We start from the raw sequence: 14416 nt of genomic DNA, 5'->3' as shown, positions 1-14416 counted from the left end.
CACCGCTAGGGGAAACGCAAAGCAATTAGTCAGGTTGACTTTACCTGCAATGGTGCTGCGTCTTTTGCAGGGATAGTGGCAACAGATGCAAAGATAAGCTGAGAAGGATTGTTGCTCTCAATGAATTTTACACATCTATGAAGATAAACAAATCAACATGTGAGAGTGATTCACTGAGACAGAGAAAGAGAGAGAGTGACAGAAAGGACACAGAAAGCTGTTCCCTGACCTGAGCTGTTGGTGGGACTCCACGAGGAAGCACAGGTACTTGTTCTCACACAGGTCAGAGGTGATGAACACCTTAGAGGCCTGGCAGCTCATCTCCCTGCAGAAGCAGAGTGTTATTTACCTCTCACACAGACACACAGCATCACCTTTAAACACCAGAACTGTATAACAGCCATATACACTGCTCAAAAAAATCAAGGGAACACTTAAACACATCCTAGATCTGAATGAATGAAATAATCTTATTAAATACTTTTTTCTTTACATAGTTGAATGTGCTGACAACAAAATCACACAACAATTATCAATGGAAATCAAATGTATCAACCCATGGAGGTCTGGATTTGGAGTCACCCTCAAAATTAAAGTGGAAAACCACACTACAGGCTGATCCAACTTTGATGTAATGTCCTTAAAACAAGTCAAAATGAGGCTCATTAGTGTGTGTGGCCTCAACGTGCCTGTATGACCTCCCTACAACGCCTGGGCATGCTCCTGATGAGGTGGCGGATGGTCTCCTGAGGGATCTCCTCCCAGACCTGGACTAAAGCATCCGCCAACTCCTGGACAGTCTGTGGTGCAACGTGGCATTGGTGGATGGAGCGAGACATGATGTCCCAGATGTGCTCAATTGGATTCAGGTCTGGGGAACGGGCGGGCCAGTCCATAGCATCAATGCCTTCCTCTTGCAGGAACTGCTGACACACTCCAGCCACATGAGGTCTAGCATTGTCTTGCATTAGGAGGAACACAGGGCCAACCGCACCAGCATATGGTCTCACAAGGGGTCTGAGGATCTCATCTCGGTACCTAATGGCAGTCAGGCTACCTCTGGCGAGCACATGGAGGGCTGTGCGGCCCCCCAAAGAACTGCCACCCCACACCATGACTGACCCACCGCCAAACCGGTCATGCTGGAGGATGTTGCAGGCAGCAGAACGTTCTCCACGGCGTCTCCAGACTCTGTCACGTCTGTCACATGTGCTCAGTGTGAACCTGCTTTCATCTGTGAAGAGCACAGGGCGCCAGTGGCGAATTTGCCAATCTTGGTGTTCTCTGGCAAATGCCAAACGTCCTGCACGGTGTTGGGCTGTAAGCACAACCCCCACCTGTGGACGTCGGGCCCTCATACCACCCTCATGGAGTCTGTTTCTGACCGTTTGAGCAGACACATGCACATTTGTGGCCTGCTGGAGGTCATTTTGCAGGGCTCTGGCAGTGCTCCTCCTGCTGCTCCTTGCACAAAGGCGGAGGTAGCAGTCCTGCTGCTGGGTTGTTGCCTTCCTACGGCCTCCTCCATGTCTCCTGATGTACTGGCCTGTCTCCTGGTAGCGCCTCCATGCTCTGGACACTAGGCAAAGACACAGCAAACCTTCTTGTCACAGCTCGCATTGATGTGCCATCCTGGATGAGCTGCACTACCTGAGCCACTTGTGTGGGTTGTAGACTCCGTCTCATGCTACCACTAGCGTGAAAGCGCCGCCAGCACTCAAAAGTGACCAAAACATCAGCCAAGAAGCATAGGAACTGAGAAGTGGTCTGTGGTCACCACCTGCAGAACCACTTCTTCATTGGGGGTGTCTATAATTTCCACCTGTTGTCTATTCCATTTGCACAACAGCATGTGACATTTATTGTCAATCAGTGTTGCTTCCTAAGTGGACAGTTTGATTTCACAGAAGTGTGATTGACTTGGAGTTACAATGTGTTGTTTAAGTGTTCCCTTTTTTTTTTTGAGCAGTGTATTTACTGTATATTTTGTACATCTATGGCTCTTCTTCAATGCTTTTTAATATTCCCCTTGTCAATGGATATTTGCTGTGTATATGAATGTACATTTATTTTTATGCAGCACAAGAAATGCCCCAAAGGGACAATAAAGATCTATTTAATTGCATTCTCACACCTATTTCACATGATGCCCTATACAGTGAGGGAAAAAAAGTATTTGATCCCCTGCTGATTTTGTGCGTTTGCCCACTGACAAAGACATGATCAGTCTATAATTTTAATGGTAGGTTTATTTGAACAGTGAGAGACAGAATAACAACAACAAAATCCAGAAAAACACATGTCAAAAATTTTATAAATTGATTTGCATTTTAATGAGGGAAATAAGTATTTGACCCCTCAGCAAAACATGACTTAGTACTTGGTGGCAAAACCCTTGTTGGCAAAACCCTTGTTGGCAATCACAGAGGTCAGACGTTTCTTGTAGTTGGCCACCAGGTTTGCACACATCTCAGGAGGGATTTTGTCCCACTCCTCTTTGCAGATCTTCTCCAAGTCATTAAGGTTTCGAGGCTGACGTTTGGCAACTCGAACCTTCAGCTCCCTCCACAGATGTTCTATGGGATTAAGGTCTGGAGACTGGCTAGGCCACTTCAGGACCTTAATGTGCTTCTTCTTGAGCCACTCCTTTGTTGCCTTGGTCGTGTGTTTTGGGTCATTGTCATGCTGGAATACCCATCCACGACCCATTATTAATGCCCTGGCTGAGGGAAGGAGGTTCTCACCCAAGATTTGACGGTACATGGCCCCGTCCATCGTCCCTTTGATGCGGTGAAGTTGTCCTGTCCCCTTAGCAGAAAAAACACTCCCAAAGCATAATGTTTCCACCTCCATGTTTGACGGTGGGGAGGGTGTTCTTGGGGTCATAGGCAGCATTCCTCCTCCTCCAAACACGGCGAGTTGAGTTGATGCCAAAGAGCTCCATTTTGGTCTCATCTGACCACAACACTTTCACCCAGTTCTCCTCTGAATCATTCAGATGTTCATTGGCAAACTTCAGACAGGCCTGTATATGTGCTTTCTTGAGCAGGGGGACCTTGCGGGCGCTGCAGGATTTCAGTCCTTCATGGCGTAGTGTGTTACCAATTGTTTTCTTGGTGACTATGGTCCCAGCTGCCTTGAGATCATTGACAAGATCCTCCCGTGTAGTTCTGGGCTGATTCCTCACCGTTCTCATGATCATTGCAACTCCACGAGGTGAGATCTTGCATGGAGCCCCAGGCCGAGGGAGATTGACAGTTATTTTGTGTTTCTTCCATTTGCGAATAATCACACCAACTGTTGTCACCTTCTCACCAAGCTGCTTGGCGATGGTCTTGTAGCAGATTCCAGCCTTGTGTAGGTCTACAATCTTGTCCCTGACATCCTTGGAGAGCTCTTTGGTCTTGGCCATGGTGGAGAGTTTGGAATCTGATTGATTGATTGCTTCTGTGGACAGGTGTCTTTTATACAGGTAACAAGCTGAGATTAGGAGCACTCCCTTTAAGAGTGTGCTCCTAATCTCAGCTTGTTACCTGTATAAAAGACACCTGGGAGACAGAAATCTCTGATTGAGAGGGGGTCAAATACTTATTTCTCTCATTAAAATACAAATCAATTCATAACATTTTTGACATGCGTTTTTCTGGATTTTGTTGTTGTTATTCTGTCTCTCACTGTTCAAATAAACCTACCATTAAAATTATAGACTGATCATTTCTTTGTCAGTGGGCAAACGTACAGCAGGGGATCAAATACTTTTTTCCCTCACTGTATGTTTGAAACATCAAATCGCAGTATCAAATTTCAATACATATGCAATAGTGAGAATCGCAATACATATCGAATCGGCACCTAAGTATCGTGATATCGTATCGTGAGGTCCCTGGCAATTCCCAGCCCTAATTATAAACTAGGAGTGGTTCAACCAACTAGACCACAGAGCAGGATTCATGACAACCACTGTAGACAGCGGTGCAGAGGTGAATGTCAGACACTGACTTGTGGGAGGAAGCCGTCTCACTCCACAGCTGCTCGATGCATAGGTCAGGCACTATGGGCTCCATCTCCGGGACCAGCACAGACTCGTTGGCCGTGCTGTTGGGCGAGGGCAGGAAGCTGTGCCCTCTGGGGGACGATGAGTGGTACGACATGTTAAACCGTGCCGCAACCGAGAAGGAGGGTGCCGCCATGCCAGGGGAGTGGGACCGGCTACAGACATGGGTCAAAAGAGCGCAGAAGGGTGGTTAGTTATGGTCCATGATGTGGTTGTTGTAAATGAGTCATGAGCTTTTGAGGGTGAATGTTTGACTGAAACTGTGTATAATCCTGTGGGACAGCAGAGATCCAATTTATAGTATATGGTATTTACATCCTATTTGGGTATTTGACTCAAAGCCTGCACTCTGCAGCGCTCCAGGACCAGAACTGAAGACACCTGGTATAAACTTACCTGAGTGCAGCCATGCTGGAGATGCTGGGTGAGTGTGTCCGTGAGTGGAGGCCTGGTGATGAGGTCATCCTGTTTTGGTTGTGCAGGGCGTGGCAATGAAAGGGTGAACCGGGCGAGTCCATCCTGGAGACGTTCCTCAGGTGTGTGGTCAGAAAGCTGGGCGGCATCAGGCCTTGGGGCGTGGCTACCTGCTCCGGACACTTCAGCACTGTGGACTGCTCCTGTGGGACAGAGTTAAAGGTTAAACTAAAATGATATACAACCAACAGATTCTGTTCCAACCCCCCCAGACCCAACTCATCAGAAAGCCTCCACCCCATGACCAAACTAGCAATTTAGTGCAGTCTGTGGTCCCGATGGTGCGCAAACAAAAATGGGCAGGGTCCGGGTGCCGTTTTCACAGTTTGGTTGCTATAGTTCGGATCAGGGTTAGATTATTTGTTACATTGTCTTTTTTGCCCCCATTTGGTCCAGTTGGTTTCACATTGTCAAAACTTACTAAAATGCCTAAACAAAACCATGTATACACGCAAGTCATTTATTGAACAAAAATGCTCACCTTAAATCAATCTATGATAGTCTAATCATGGAGTATCACTTGAGTGTCCCAATCTTCAAATTTTTACTTTTGCTTCCAACAACATGCTCTAATAACTGGGCAGTATTCGTCTGCCGACCTCCCGCTGTAGACGTCTGACTGCCAACATTTTCCACTTGATTCTAAATGTGAAAATCGGTGCACACTTGGTTTGCTAATTATGTTCAGAGGTGCTAAGTACTCTGGGCCAGAAAACTCTTAGTGTGTCAGCTCTTAGTCTATTACCAATCTAGAGTGTATAAACTATTAAATTTTGTAAGGAATACTGTCCAATCAAAATCAATAGCCTGGCTATTTCTAAGGCCATTTCTGTAGGCAACATTCATTTCTTCATTTCAAGTGGGCAGTGTGTTTGATAGGTAATAACTCCATTTTGGAATAAGCTATAAGGATAAAAGGGAACATATTTCAACCAAAGACCTTGGTCTTTCTAATAATGTTAAACATTTGTCTCATAAGATCTAGGCCTACTGGTGTTGAGAAATACATTCCAGTAGGAAGTGTGATACAGTCCCAGTCAGAGTGAGTAAAAAGTGTGACGTTGCCGACAAAATGATTCAGTGAAATCAAATGATGATATCGCCTGCATTTCATCAAATTCAGCACTGCATCCGCTTTCTGTCCACGTGGCAGTGGTGTAAAGTACTTAAGTAAAAATACTTCAATACATTTGTCAAAGGAGACCAAACCAACATTAGATTTTCCTGGCTTCCAACACGTGTCAAACATGCTCCAAATTCTAATTCACATATAAGCAATGGTGCTACCTCACACAATTTACAAAATGACATACTGGTTTCCTTACCCTGTAAGCAGTCTATGGACAAGCAATCCATGCTTTTGTGTAGTTTACCTGGCACAGTTTCCACATGCTAACGTTTTAGCATGTGGCACAAATCCCACTGAAGTCATGGTACCAATATTAGCATTTTTTGTGAACCATGTTCAAATCATCTACAAGTGACTTTGTTGAGCTTCACAATCAATTATTTGGAAATTATAATATTGGTACCATGACCCGAATGGGATTTGTGCCACAAACACTAGAACATTAGCATTTGGAAACAGTGTGTCATTTTGTAATTATCCCTGGCACAAGTCGGACCAATTTAAATCCACTCTTAGGGGTCGTAGATAGGCCTTTGAGTCATCACTCATGCTACGATGAGAATTATTTTCCAATTCCATTGATACATGAACATTACATTTTCTACCACTGAAGAATCATAGAGGTAGCAGTAATGGAACAGTAATAACAGTGTTTTTCTTGCATGTTATCTTACATCTGGAGTGACTTTCCGCAGCGCCCACACAGAGTGTATGCACTGCACGGTGTCGTATGTCATGACTATGGAAGGCTCACAGTTGGAGAAGACGATTTTCATGGTGCTGTCAGAGACGTACTGTACACGTGCAGCCTCGAACAGACCTGCCAGAGACACAGGAGATGAGCAATTAACAAGCCATAATGGGGCCAGCAATTAAGGTACCGGTAGCCAGCTAACAGGGCAGCCAAGGAGTGCAAGAGAGCCAACAATACGCTGGCTCCAACATTCAGGTTTCAACATCCATTATAGTTTATTTGTATGGTGCTTTCCGCCATGCTCTTTGTAAACACAATGTGAAACAAATAGTGACAATTTCTATGTATGCGTGTTTCTGTTGAGAGTCTCACCTGTAGGCCTGCACACCACTGGGGCAATCTCATCCAGAGGGTGCAGCATGCTGAATACTGTTGGGAGAGGTTCCCTGAGAACAGATAAACAAACAGTGGTATGTTCAAAACAAACTCTCCTGACACACTAGCATGAACCAAAATATATCAGAAACAGCAGGATGTGTGTTTTACAGGTTTCTGCTGTGTACCTGGGAGGACTCAGAGGAGCATCGGGTGCAGGGTTTTTGCGTTCCAACAGCAGACCAAACTTAGTAGGCCACAGATTAGAGACCTGTAAAAGGCGAGAGTCACAGTACTTAATTTCATGAAATCTAATTCAAGGTGATGTTGGAGAACAATTTGATAACCTTGTGAATCATGACTCACTTGAATGGCTCACTAAATAAACAGGCAGTTTGCATTTTCATAGTATCTCTGGTGGGAATCAAGACATGTCCCTATTTACAGTAGAATAATGCTGGAGTCTGACGGCGGCTCATGAGTCATGTATTATCAACTACAACTGAACTGGTTAAAAAAATGTATTTAAAAGAAATGCATCCAGCAACACAAATCTGGTCTGTAAATGTGGACCCAATCAACGTCAGCTAAATTAGCTCCCAAGAAAGCAACGTAATTTAACCTGCATGTCACAAAGTAGGCCTAGGCTTACGCAGTGTTTTTCCCGCAACTCACCAGGAAAACAAAACCAAATTCAATCATGTCAAGTGGATTTCGATGTGAAAAAGAATCACACATACATGCAGAGGCAGTTAATTGCATGATGGTGTTTTCATTGTAATCTGAAGCCTCTTGTCAGCTGTCAGTGTGCCAAATCATCCATTACCATTGGTTAAGAAGACAATGGACTGGTCCTGGGGAACATCAATAACTGTAAAACAACCATAATTACTGTCCATATCTGCTAGTTCTCCTTAAGGGATTCTAATTAGGAAATTAGACAGCCAGAACTGGGAGACATATTTTACATAATGTACAAATAAGGATTTATCTAACAAATGTTCATAGTAAATCACATTTCAAGACGTCATCACAAGTAGTACTTCACCAAATTCAACACGTAATGAACACCATGAAATGTCAAATGACAGACCATCCAGCGATGATACCACACATTTTAGACAATGTAACAGCATATCAATCAGTGATGAGGAACTCACCTGAAAGGGTAGAGGGGAGATAAAGTCCTTCCCTGTCACACTGTGCACATTCACACAGCTGCTCTGGACAATACACACTGTCTGCTCCATAATCTCCTGCTCTGGAATACAATAGAGCAAATGAACATCTTCGCAACATTACTGAGATAAAACATTAAAAAATATATATACACATCAATGAGCTATAGAATTTAATGAAGATAAATTGTGACGATGAGGATGTGGCATCGGCCTACTTACCATCTTTCTTCTTTTGTGGAATACCAAAGTTACACCATAATGCCTGAAAAGGGATGTAGAGAGATATTACTGGATATACATCCTGAAAAAAAGAATTATTGAAATGCTTGATAAGCTGTCTAATATCATAATGTTGACGATGACAACATACATGCCATATAATGTACACACAGAGTATAGGTATGTATGTTTAATATGACATGTTTAGTTTGATGTTGTGATTACCTGTTGTACTGGACTGTCCACGGTAAAAGCTTTGTAGACATGGGAGGCTTGACTCTTGCTCCCTTTGCTCCATATGACCATGTTTCCTGCTGCATAGAGCTCCTCATCATACTCCATCTCATCACTGTCCACGCTGGAACCCTTTCTCAGCAACCAGCATTCCTGCAAACAGACACACAATGGTGAAAAAAAATCTCCTTACTTGGCTTATGTATCAAACAGAACCACCACACAACAGACGGCGCTTTAAAGAAAAGTATGCAGCTGAAACCATAAGCCGAGTGAGGAGATCTTATTTGAACCAAAGCAAGGAAGCTATCTGGCAAACTGGTTATTTATCCCAGATATAGCTATACATATTTATCAGTAGCACCCTGTACATGTGAGAGAAGAAGATGACCAAGAGTTTCCACCCAGTCTTACCCTCTTCTTCTCCTGTAGAGTGACCTCCTGGAGGGAGCCCACCAGACCAGCTGCTCCATCTGAGGACCAGAGCTCAGAGGCTGGCTGCAGCTGCCGGAGCTGCAGGTTCACAGCGTTTGGGTGGTTCTTGCAGTGCTCACGGCCAAACGGGCCAAACGACTGCAATTCCCCTGCGGCTATCATTGTGGCTCTCTCTTCATAGACGTTCGACATGAGTTCCAGATATCAGCATTATTTCTGAGAGAGAGAGTGTATGTTACTGCATGAAGTCAAATACATTATAAACATCTGACAGTATACATCACTTAGAAATATCCTGTTACACTTCACCTGTAGAATGCTGTGAAATACTTCGAAAATACAATGATGATACAGTGATGAAGCAGAGAGTGTTCACCAGACTGAAGGGATGCTCAGGTCTGGAAACATGGGGTGAAATGACATGACAACATGTTGGTCAGAGTCAAGAAGTTGTACTAGCTAGCTGGACAGCTCATTGTGAATTGTTTATTTTGCTAGCCAACTCAACTGCTAGCTAGGTAGAACATGCTCAACGGCAGACAAGTAGCTAGCTATAACAGCTTAATAACTATAGCTAGCGAACTATTAAACTACTGCAGCTAGCAATTGGCTTGAAAATAAGATAAAATAGTTGCTAGCTAGCTACGGTCTGTGGTCATCGTTACTTTTTTTGTATCATGACTTAATTAGCTAGCCAGCCAGCTAATTACCGTTACCAAACTAACGTTAGCTAGCTAGCTGTTGCAATGCTAGGCTAGCCGGTTAACTAATTCAGTAGCAAAACGTTCAGCATGAAAGACTCACGTTATAGCAGATTGCTAATATTAGCTGGATACATTTCGTAAACTTCAAGAACTCACATATATATATATATATATATATATATATAACGTTGAGTGTTGCATGTTTGTGTCTGGCTAGCTAGCAACCATGTTTAGATTAGCATACTATCATACATGCAGTGTCTAGCTAGTTAGCATGCTGCCGTGGCACAGGCGCGAACCTGATAATAAGGAATAGTCTGGCTCTTGTCTCGGAGTCCTTGTCTTTTCTTTATATGACTCTTCCTCGAGTACCACGTAATCAGTATTGTCAACATAAAAACAACTTAAAGCAACACCTAAAATAAGAATATAGCTAGCTACATCAGTTTTTCAAATGTGCGCGGACATCTTGCTGTCCCGAGATTCTTATCCTCACTTTATCAACCAATCAAGTAGGATGGAGGAAAGTGACGCACCATGTGTCAAGCGGTTATATTTCCACAATTATATTTCCAGCAATAGATACATTGTAGCCAGAGAGAATGGAACATACATTATATATACAAAATTAGTGGATTCAGCTATTTCAGCCACACCCGTTGCTGGCAGCTGTATAAAATCGAGCACACCGCCATGCAATCTCCATAGACAAACATTGGCAGTAGAATGGCCTTACTGAAGAGCTCAGTGACTTTCAACGTGGCACCGTCATAGGATGCCACCTTTCCAACAAGTCAGTTCGTCAACTTTCTGCCCTGCTAAAGATGCCCCGGTCAACTGTAAGTGCTGTTATTGTGAAGTGGAAAGTTCTAGGAGCAACAAAGCTGAGCCACACAAGCTCACAGAACGGGACCGCCGAGTGCTGAAGCGCGTAGAGCGTAAAAATCGTCTGTCATCGGTTGCAACACTCACTACCGAGTTCCAAACTGCCTCTAGAAGCTTTTGATAATGTAGTGTAAGTAGGCCTATCCAAATAGTGAATAATATGGCACTTAACATTTCATTTATTATAAGAAATTGCAATGCAAAAAGTATTAATCTCAATGATGTTCTGTCTGGGATGCAATAGGACTATGCCAGGTGCCAAACATGCTTGAGCTCTTTGATATAGGCCATGTCCAGATTTTCTTATTTGTCTCCATTATTTTTCATTGTGATTGATGCTCACTAATGCAGGTGACATAGGGACTAGAGATGACATGTCAGATCAATATGAGTTTAATAGAAAGATTTAGGGAGATATTCCTTCCAACAGTGTGCCTGCTAAACTAGGTTGTCTTCTCTGGCAATATTCCTGTTTGTCCTGAGGTACATTACAAAAGAGTGTGCCTCCACACCTGTTATTGAACTTGATAATTATTTATATATTGTAGTAATCACTCACTTTTAACTGCTCTCCCCTATGTCATGATGTGTGTCTAGGACAGGGCAAAATTTACACCATAAGAATACATTTTTACGAAAATATTTTTGAAGCATCTCTCAGCATCTCAGCAAGAATTCCTATCTTCCCCATAAGTACTTCCTCTGAATGCAACTATTCTTGTGTAGCAGTAGAATCTGTGATGCGTATCTGGCTGTCTGACTGTATGTGGACACCTGCTCGTCGAACATCTCATTCCAAATTCATGGGCATTGATATGGAGTTGGTCCCCCCTTTGCTGCTATAATAGCCTCCACTCTTCTGGGAAGGCTTTCCACTAGATGTTGGAACATTGCTGCAGGGACTTGCTTCCATTCAGCCACATAAGCATTAGTGAGGTCGGGCACTGATGTTGGGCAATTAGGCCTGGCTCGCAGTCTGCATTCCATTTCATCCCAAAGGTGTTCGATGGGGTTGAGGTCAGGGCTCTGTGCAGGCCAGTCAAGTTCTTCCACACCAATCTCGACAAACCATTTCTTTATGGACCTCGCTTTGTGTATGGGTCATTGTCATGCTGAAACAGGAAAGGGCCTTCCCCAAACTGTTGCCACAAAGTTGGAAGCACAGAATCATCTAGAATGTCATTGTATGCTGTAGCATTAAGATTTCCCTTCACTGGAACTAAGGGGCCTAGCCTGAACCATGAAAAACAGCCGCCAACCAATGTTCCTCCTCCATCAAACTTTACAGCTGGCACAATGCATTGGGGCAGCTAGCGTTCTCCTGACATCCACCAAACCTAGATTTGTCCGTCAGACTGCCAGATGGTGAAACGTGATTCATCACTCCAGAGAACGCGTTTCCACTGCTCCAGAGTCCAATGGCGGTGCGCTTTACACCACTCCAGCCAATGCTTGGCATTGCGCATGGTGATCTTAGCCTTGTATGCAGCCATGGAAACCCATTTCATGAAGATTCCGACGAACAGTTATTGTGCTGACGTTGCTTCCAGAGGCAGTTTGGAACTAGGTAGTGAGTGTTGCAACCGAGAACAGATTATTTTTACGCGCTACGTGCTTCAACACTCGGCGGTCCCGTTCTGTGAGCTTGTGTGGCCTACCACTTCGCGGCTGAGCCGTTGTTGCTCCTAGATGTTTCCACTTCACAATAAAAGCACTTACAGTTGACCGGGGCAGCTCTAGCAGGGCAGAAATGTGACAAACTGACTCGTTGGATAGTTGGCATCCTATGACGGTGCCACGTTGAAAGTCACTGAGCTCTTCAGTAAGGCCATTCTACTGCCAATGGTTGTCTATGGAGATTGCATGGCTATGTTCTCGATTTTATACACCTGTCAGCAACGGGTGTGGCTGAAATAGCCGAATCCACTCATTTGAAGGGGTGTCCACATACTTTTGTATATATAGTGTAGATGATATCCAGAGAACCATCTCCTCAGAGAGTTGAATGACATTCCTTAAATACAATTTATCTTGTTAGTATTGAAGGAAATGTTATGCATGGCTCTACCTCTGAGAGCAACCCAGAGAGAAAAAGCTGTAATGTGATTGGATCTGATGACTGGTGGTCCCAGGATTGTTGTAGGGTGGTTTGTGCCTTTGATTACTGGACTAATGAAGCACTGAGACCATTACTGGTCATAATGTCTTCCATATGGCTTGAGACACTAATGTATTTACAGAATTAGTTGGGATGCAATGAAGAACTGTTCATATAATTGATCCGTTGCAGGGATTTCAGCCTAAAACAGGACCATGATTACAGGTCCCCCATGGGCCCAAAATAAGGTGTACCATCAGCATACAGTGTGTGTTTTATTTGGGCCCATTTGGGGTCAAAGTTATTGTTTTTTATTGCCTAAATGTAATATTTATCCAAATGCAGTAGCTTAACAAAGTCGAAATCTTGAATGAAATGTGGATTTTTTTTCTTTAAATAAAACCAAGTACACAGTTTAGAACATACCAATGATCTACAGTTGAAGTTGGAAGTTTACATACACTTAGGTTGGAGTCATTAAAACTCGTTTTTCAACCACTCCACACATTTCTTGTTAACAAATTATAGTTTTGGCAAGTCGGTTAGGACATCTACTTTGTGCATGACACAAGTAATTTTTCCAACAATTGTTTACAGACAGATTATTTCACTTATAATTCATTGTATCACAATTCCAGTGGGTCAGAAGTTTACATAGACTAAGTTGGCTGTGCCTTAAACAGCTTGGAAAATTCCAGAAAATGATGTCCCAACCGTGAAGCACGGGGGTGGCAGCATCATGCTGTGGGGTGATTTGCTGCAGGAGGGACTGGTGCACTTCACAAAATAGATGGCATCATGAGGAAGGAAAATTATGTGGATATATTGAAGCAACATCTCAAGACGTCAGTCAGGAAGTTAAAGCTTGGTCGCAAATGGGTCTTCCAAATGGACAATGACCCCAAGCATACTTCCAAAGTTGTGGCACAATGGCTTAAGGACAACAAAGTCAAGGTATTGGAGTGGCCATCACAAAGCCCTGACCTCAATCCTATAAAAAATGTGTGGGCAGAACTGAAAAAGCATGTGCGAGCAAGTAGGCCTACAAACCTGACTCCGTTACACCAGCTCTGTCAGGAGGAATGGGCCAAAATTCACCCAACTTATTGTTGCTGACATTATTGCTGGATGACTGAGAGGAAAGTCTGTGCATCATAACACCAAAGTTATGGTTTCAGCAATGCAGTAGTTTATGAGGATATATAACTGGCTCATCCAATGGAACTTGCAAACTCTGCACATTCCATCAAAATAATGCATGTGTTTCCTGTATGACAGGGTCCTTTCCAGACTCTGTTTTTAAATCATCACTGTCAATTAAATGAGCATGTTTCCTAGTCCTTTGTCTATAATCTACTTGATGTTTGGCATGATGACATCACAATTGTGATTAGGCTTCCAGAGGCTGCTGGTAGAGATAGGGCTACAGCCGCCCAGTCTTGAATATATGAGATGCATTCAACAATGTCACCCAGTCTTGAATATATGAGATGCATTCAACAATGTCACCCAGTCTTGAATATATGAGATGCATTCAACAATGTCACCCAGTCTTGAATATATGAGATGCATTCAACAATGTCACCCAGTCTTGAATATATGTGATGCATTCAACAATGTCACCCAGTCTTGAATATATGAGATGCATTCAACAATGTCACCCAGTCTTGAATATATGAGATGCATTCAACAATGTCACCCAGTCTTGAATATATGAGATGCATTCAACAATGTCACCCAGTCTTGAATATATGAGATGCATTCAACAATGTCACCCAGTCTTGAATATATGAGATGCATTCAACAATGTCACCCAGTCTTGAATATATGTGATGCATTCAACAATGTCACCCAGTCTTGAATATATGAGATGCATTCAACAATGTCACCCAGTCTTGAATATATGAGATGCAAACAATGGGACCCAACACTGA

At 43.3% G+C, this 14416-nt stretch overlaps 1 protein-coding gene across 4 annotated transcripts in view; it reads right to left on the bottom strand.

Moving 5' to 3' along the window:
• Window positions 1-9985, bottom strand: part of LOC121571865 (anaphase-promoting complex subunit 1) — a 46092-nt gene extending 36107 nt beyond the window's left edge. For 3 of the 4 annotated variants that reach the window (XM_041883620.1, XM_041883647.1, XM_041883640.1), the window contains exons 1-13: window positions 9799-9985; window positions 9105-9193; window positions 8775-9011; window positions 8352-8513; window positions 8127-8169; window positions 7887-7987; window positions 6915-6997; window positions 6724-6797; window positions 6332-6477; window positions 4451-4671; window positions 4000-4209; window positions 230-325; window positions 45-135 (exon numbers count right to left, since the gene is read on the bottom strand). In XM_041883620.1, the coding sequence (XP_041739554.1) occupies window positions 45-135; window positions 230-325; window positions 4000-4209; window positions 4451-4671; window positions 6332-6477; window positions 6724-6797; window positions 6915-6997; window positions 7887-7987; window positions 8127-8169; window positions 8352-8513; window positions 8775-8987 (1440 nt within the window). In that variant the 5' untranslated portion in view covers window positions 8988-9011; window positions 9105-9193; window positions 9799-9985. The remainder of the gene's footprint in view (window positions 1-44; window positions 136-229; window positions 326-3999; window positions 4210-4450; window positions 4672-6331; window positions 6478-6723; window positions 6798-6914; window positions 6998-7886; window positions 7988-8126; window positions 8170-8351; window positions 8514-8774; window positions 9012-9104; window positions 9194-9798) is intronic. The other variant, XM_041883631.1, reaches the window with a different exon arrangement.
• Between the last annotated feature and the right edge of the window lie 4431 nt (window positions 9986-14416).

The sequence above is a fragment of the Coregonus clupeaformis genome, chromosome 1, assembly GCF_020615455.1.
Source record: "Coregonus clupeaformis isolate EN_2021a chromosome 1, ASM2061545v1, whole genome shotgun sequence".
Taxonomy (NCBI): domain Eukaryota; kingdom Metazoa; phylum Chordata; class Actinopteri; order Salmoniformes; family Salmonidae; genus Coregonus; species Coregonus clupeaformis.
Note: the sequence above shows the minus strand (reverse complement) of the source record. Positions and strands in the feature narration are given on the sequence as shown.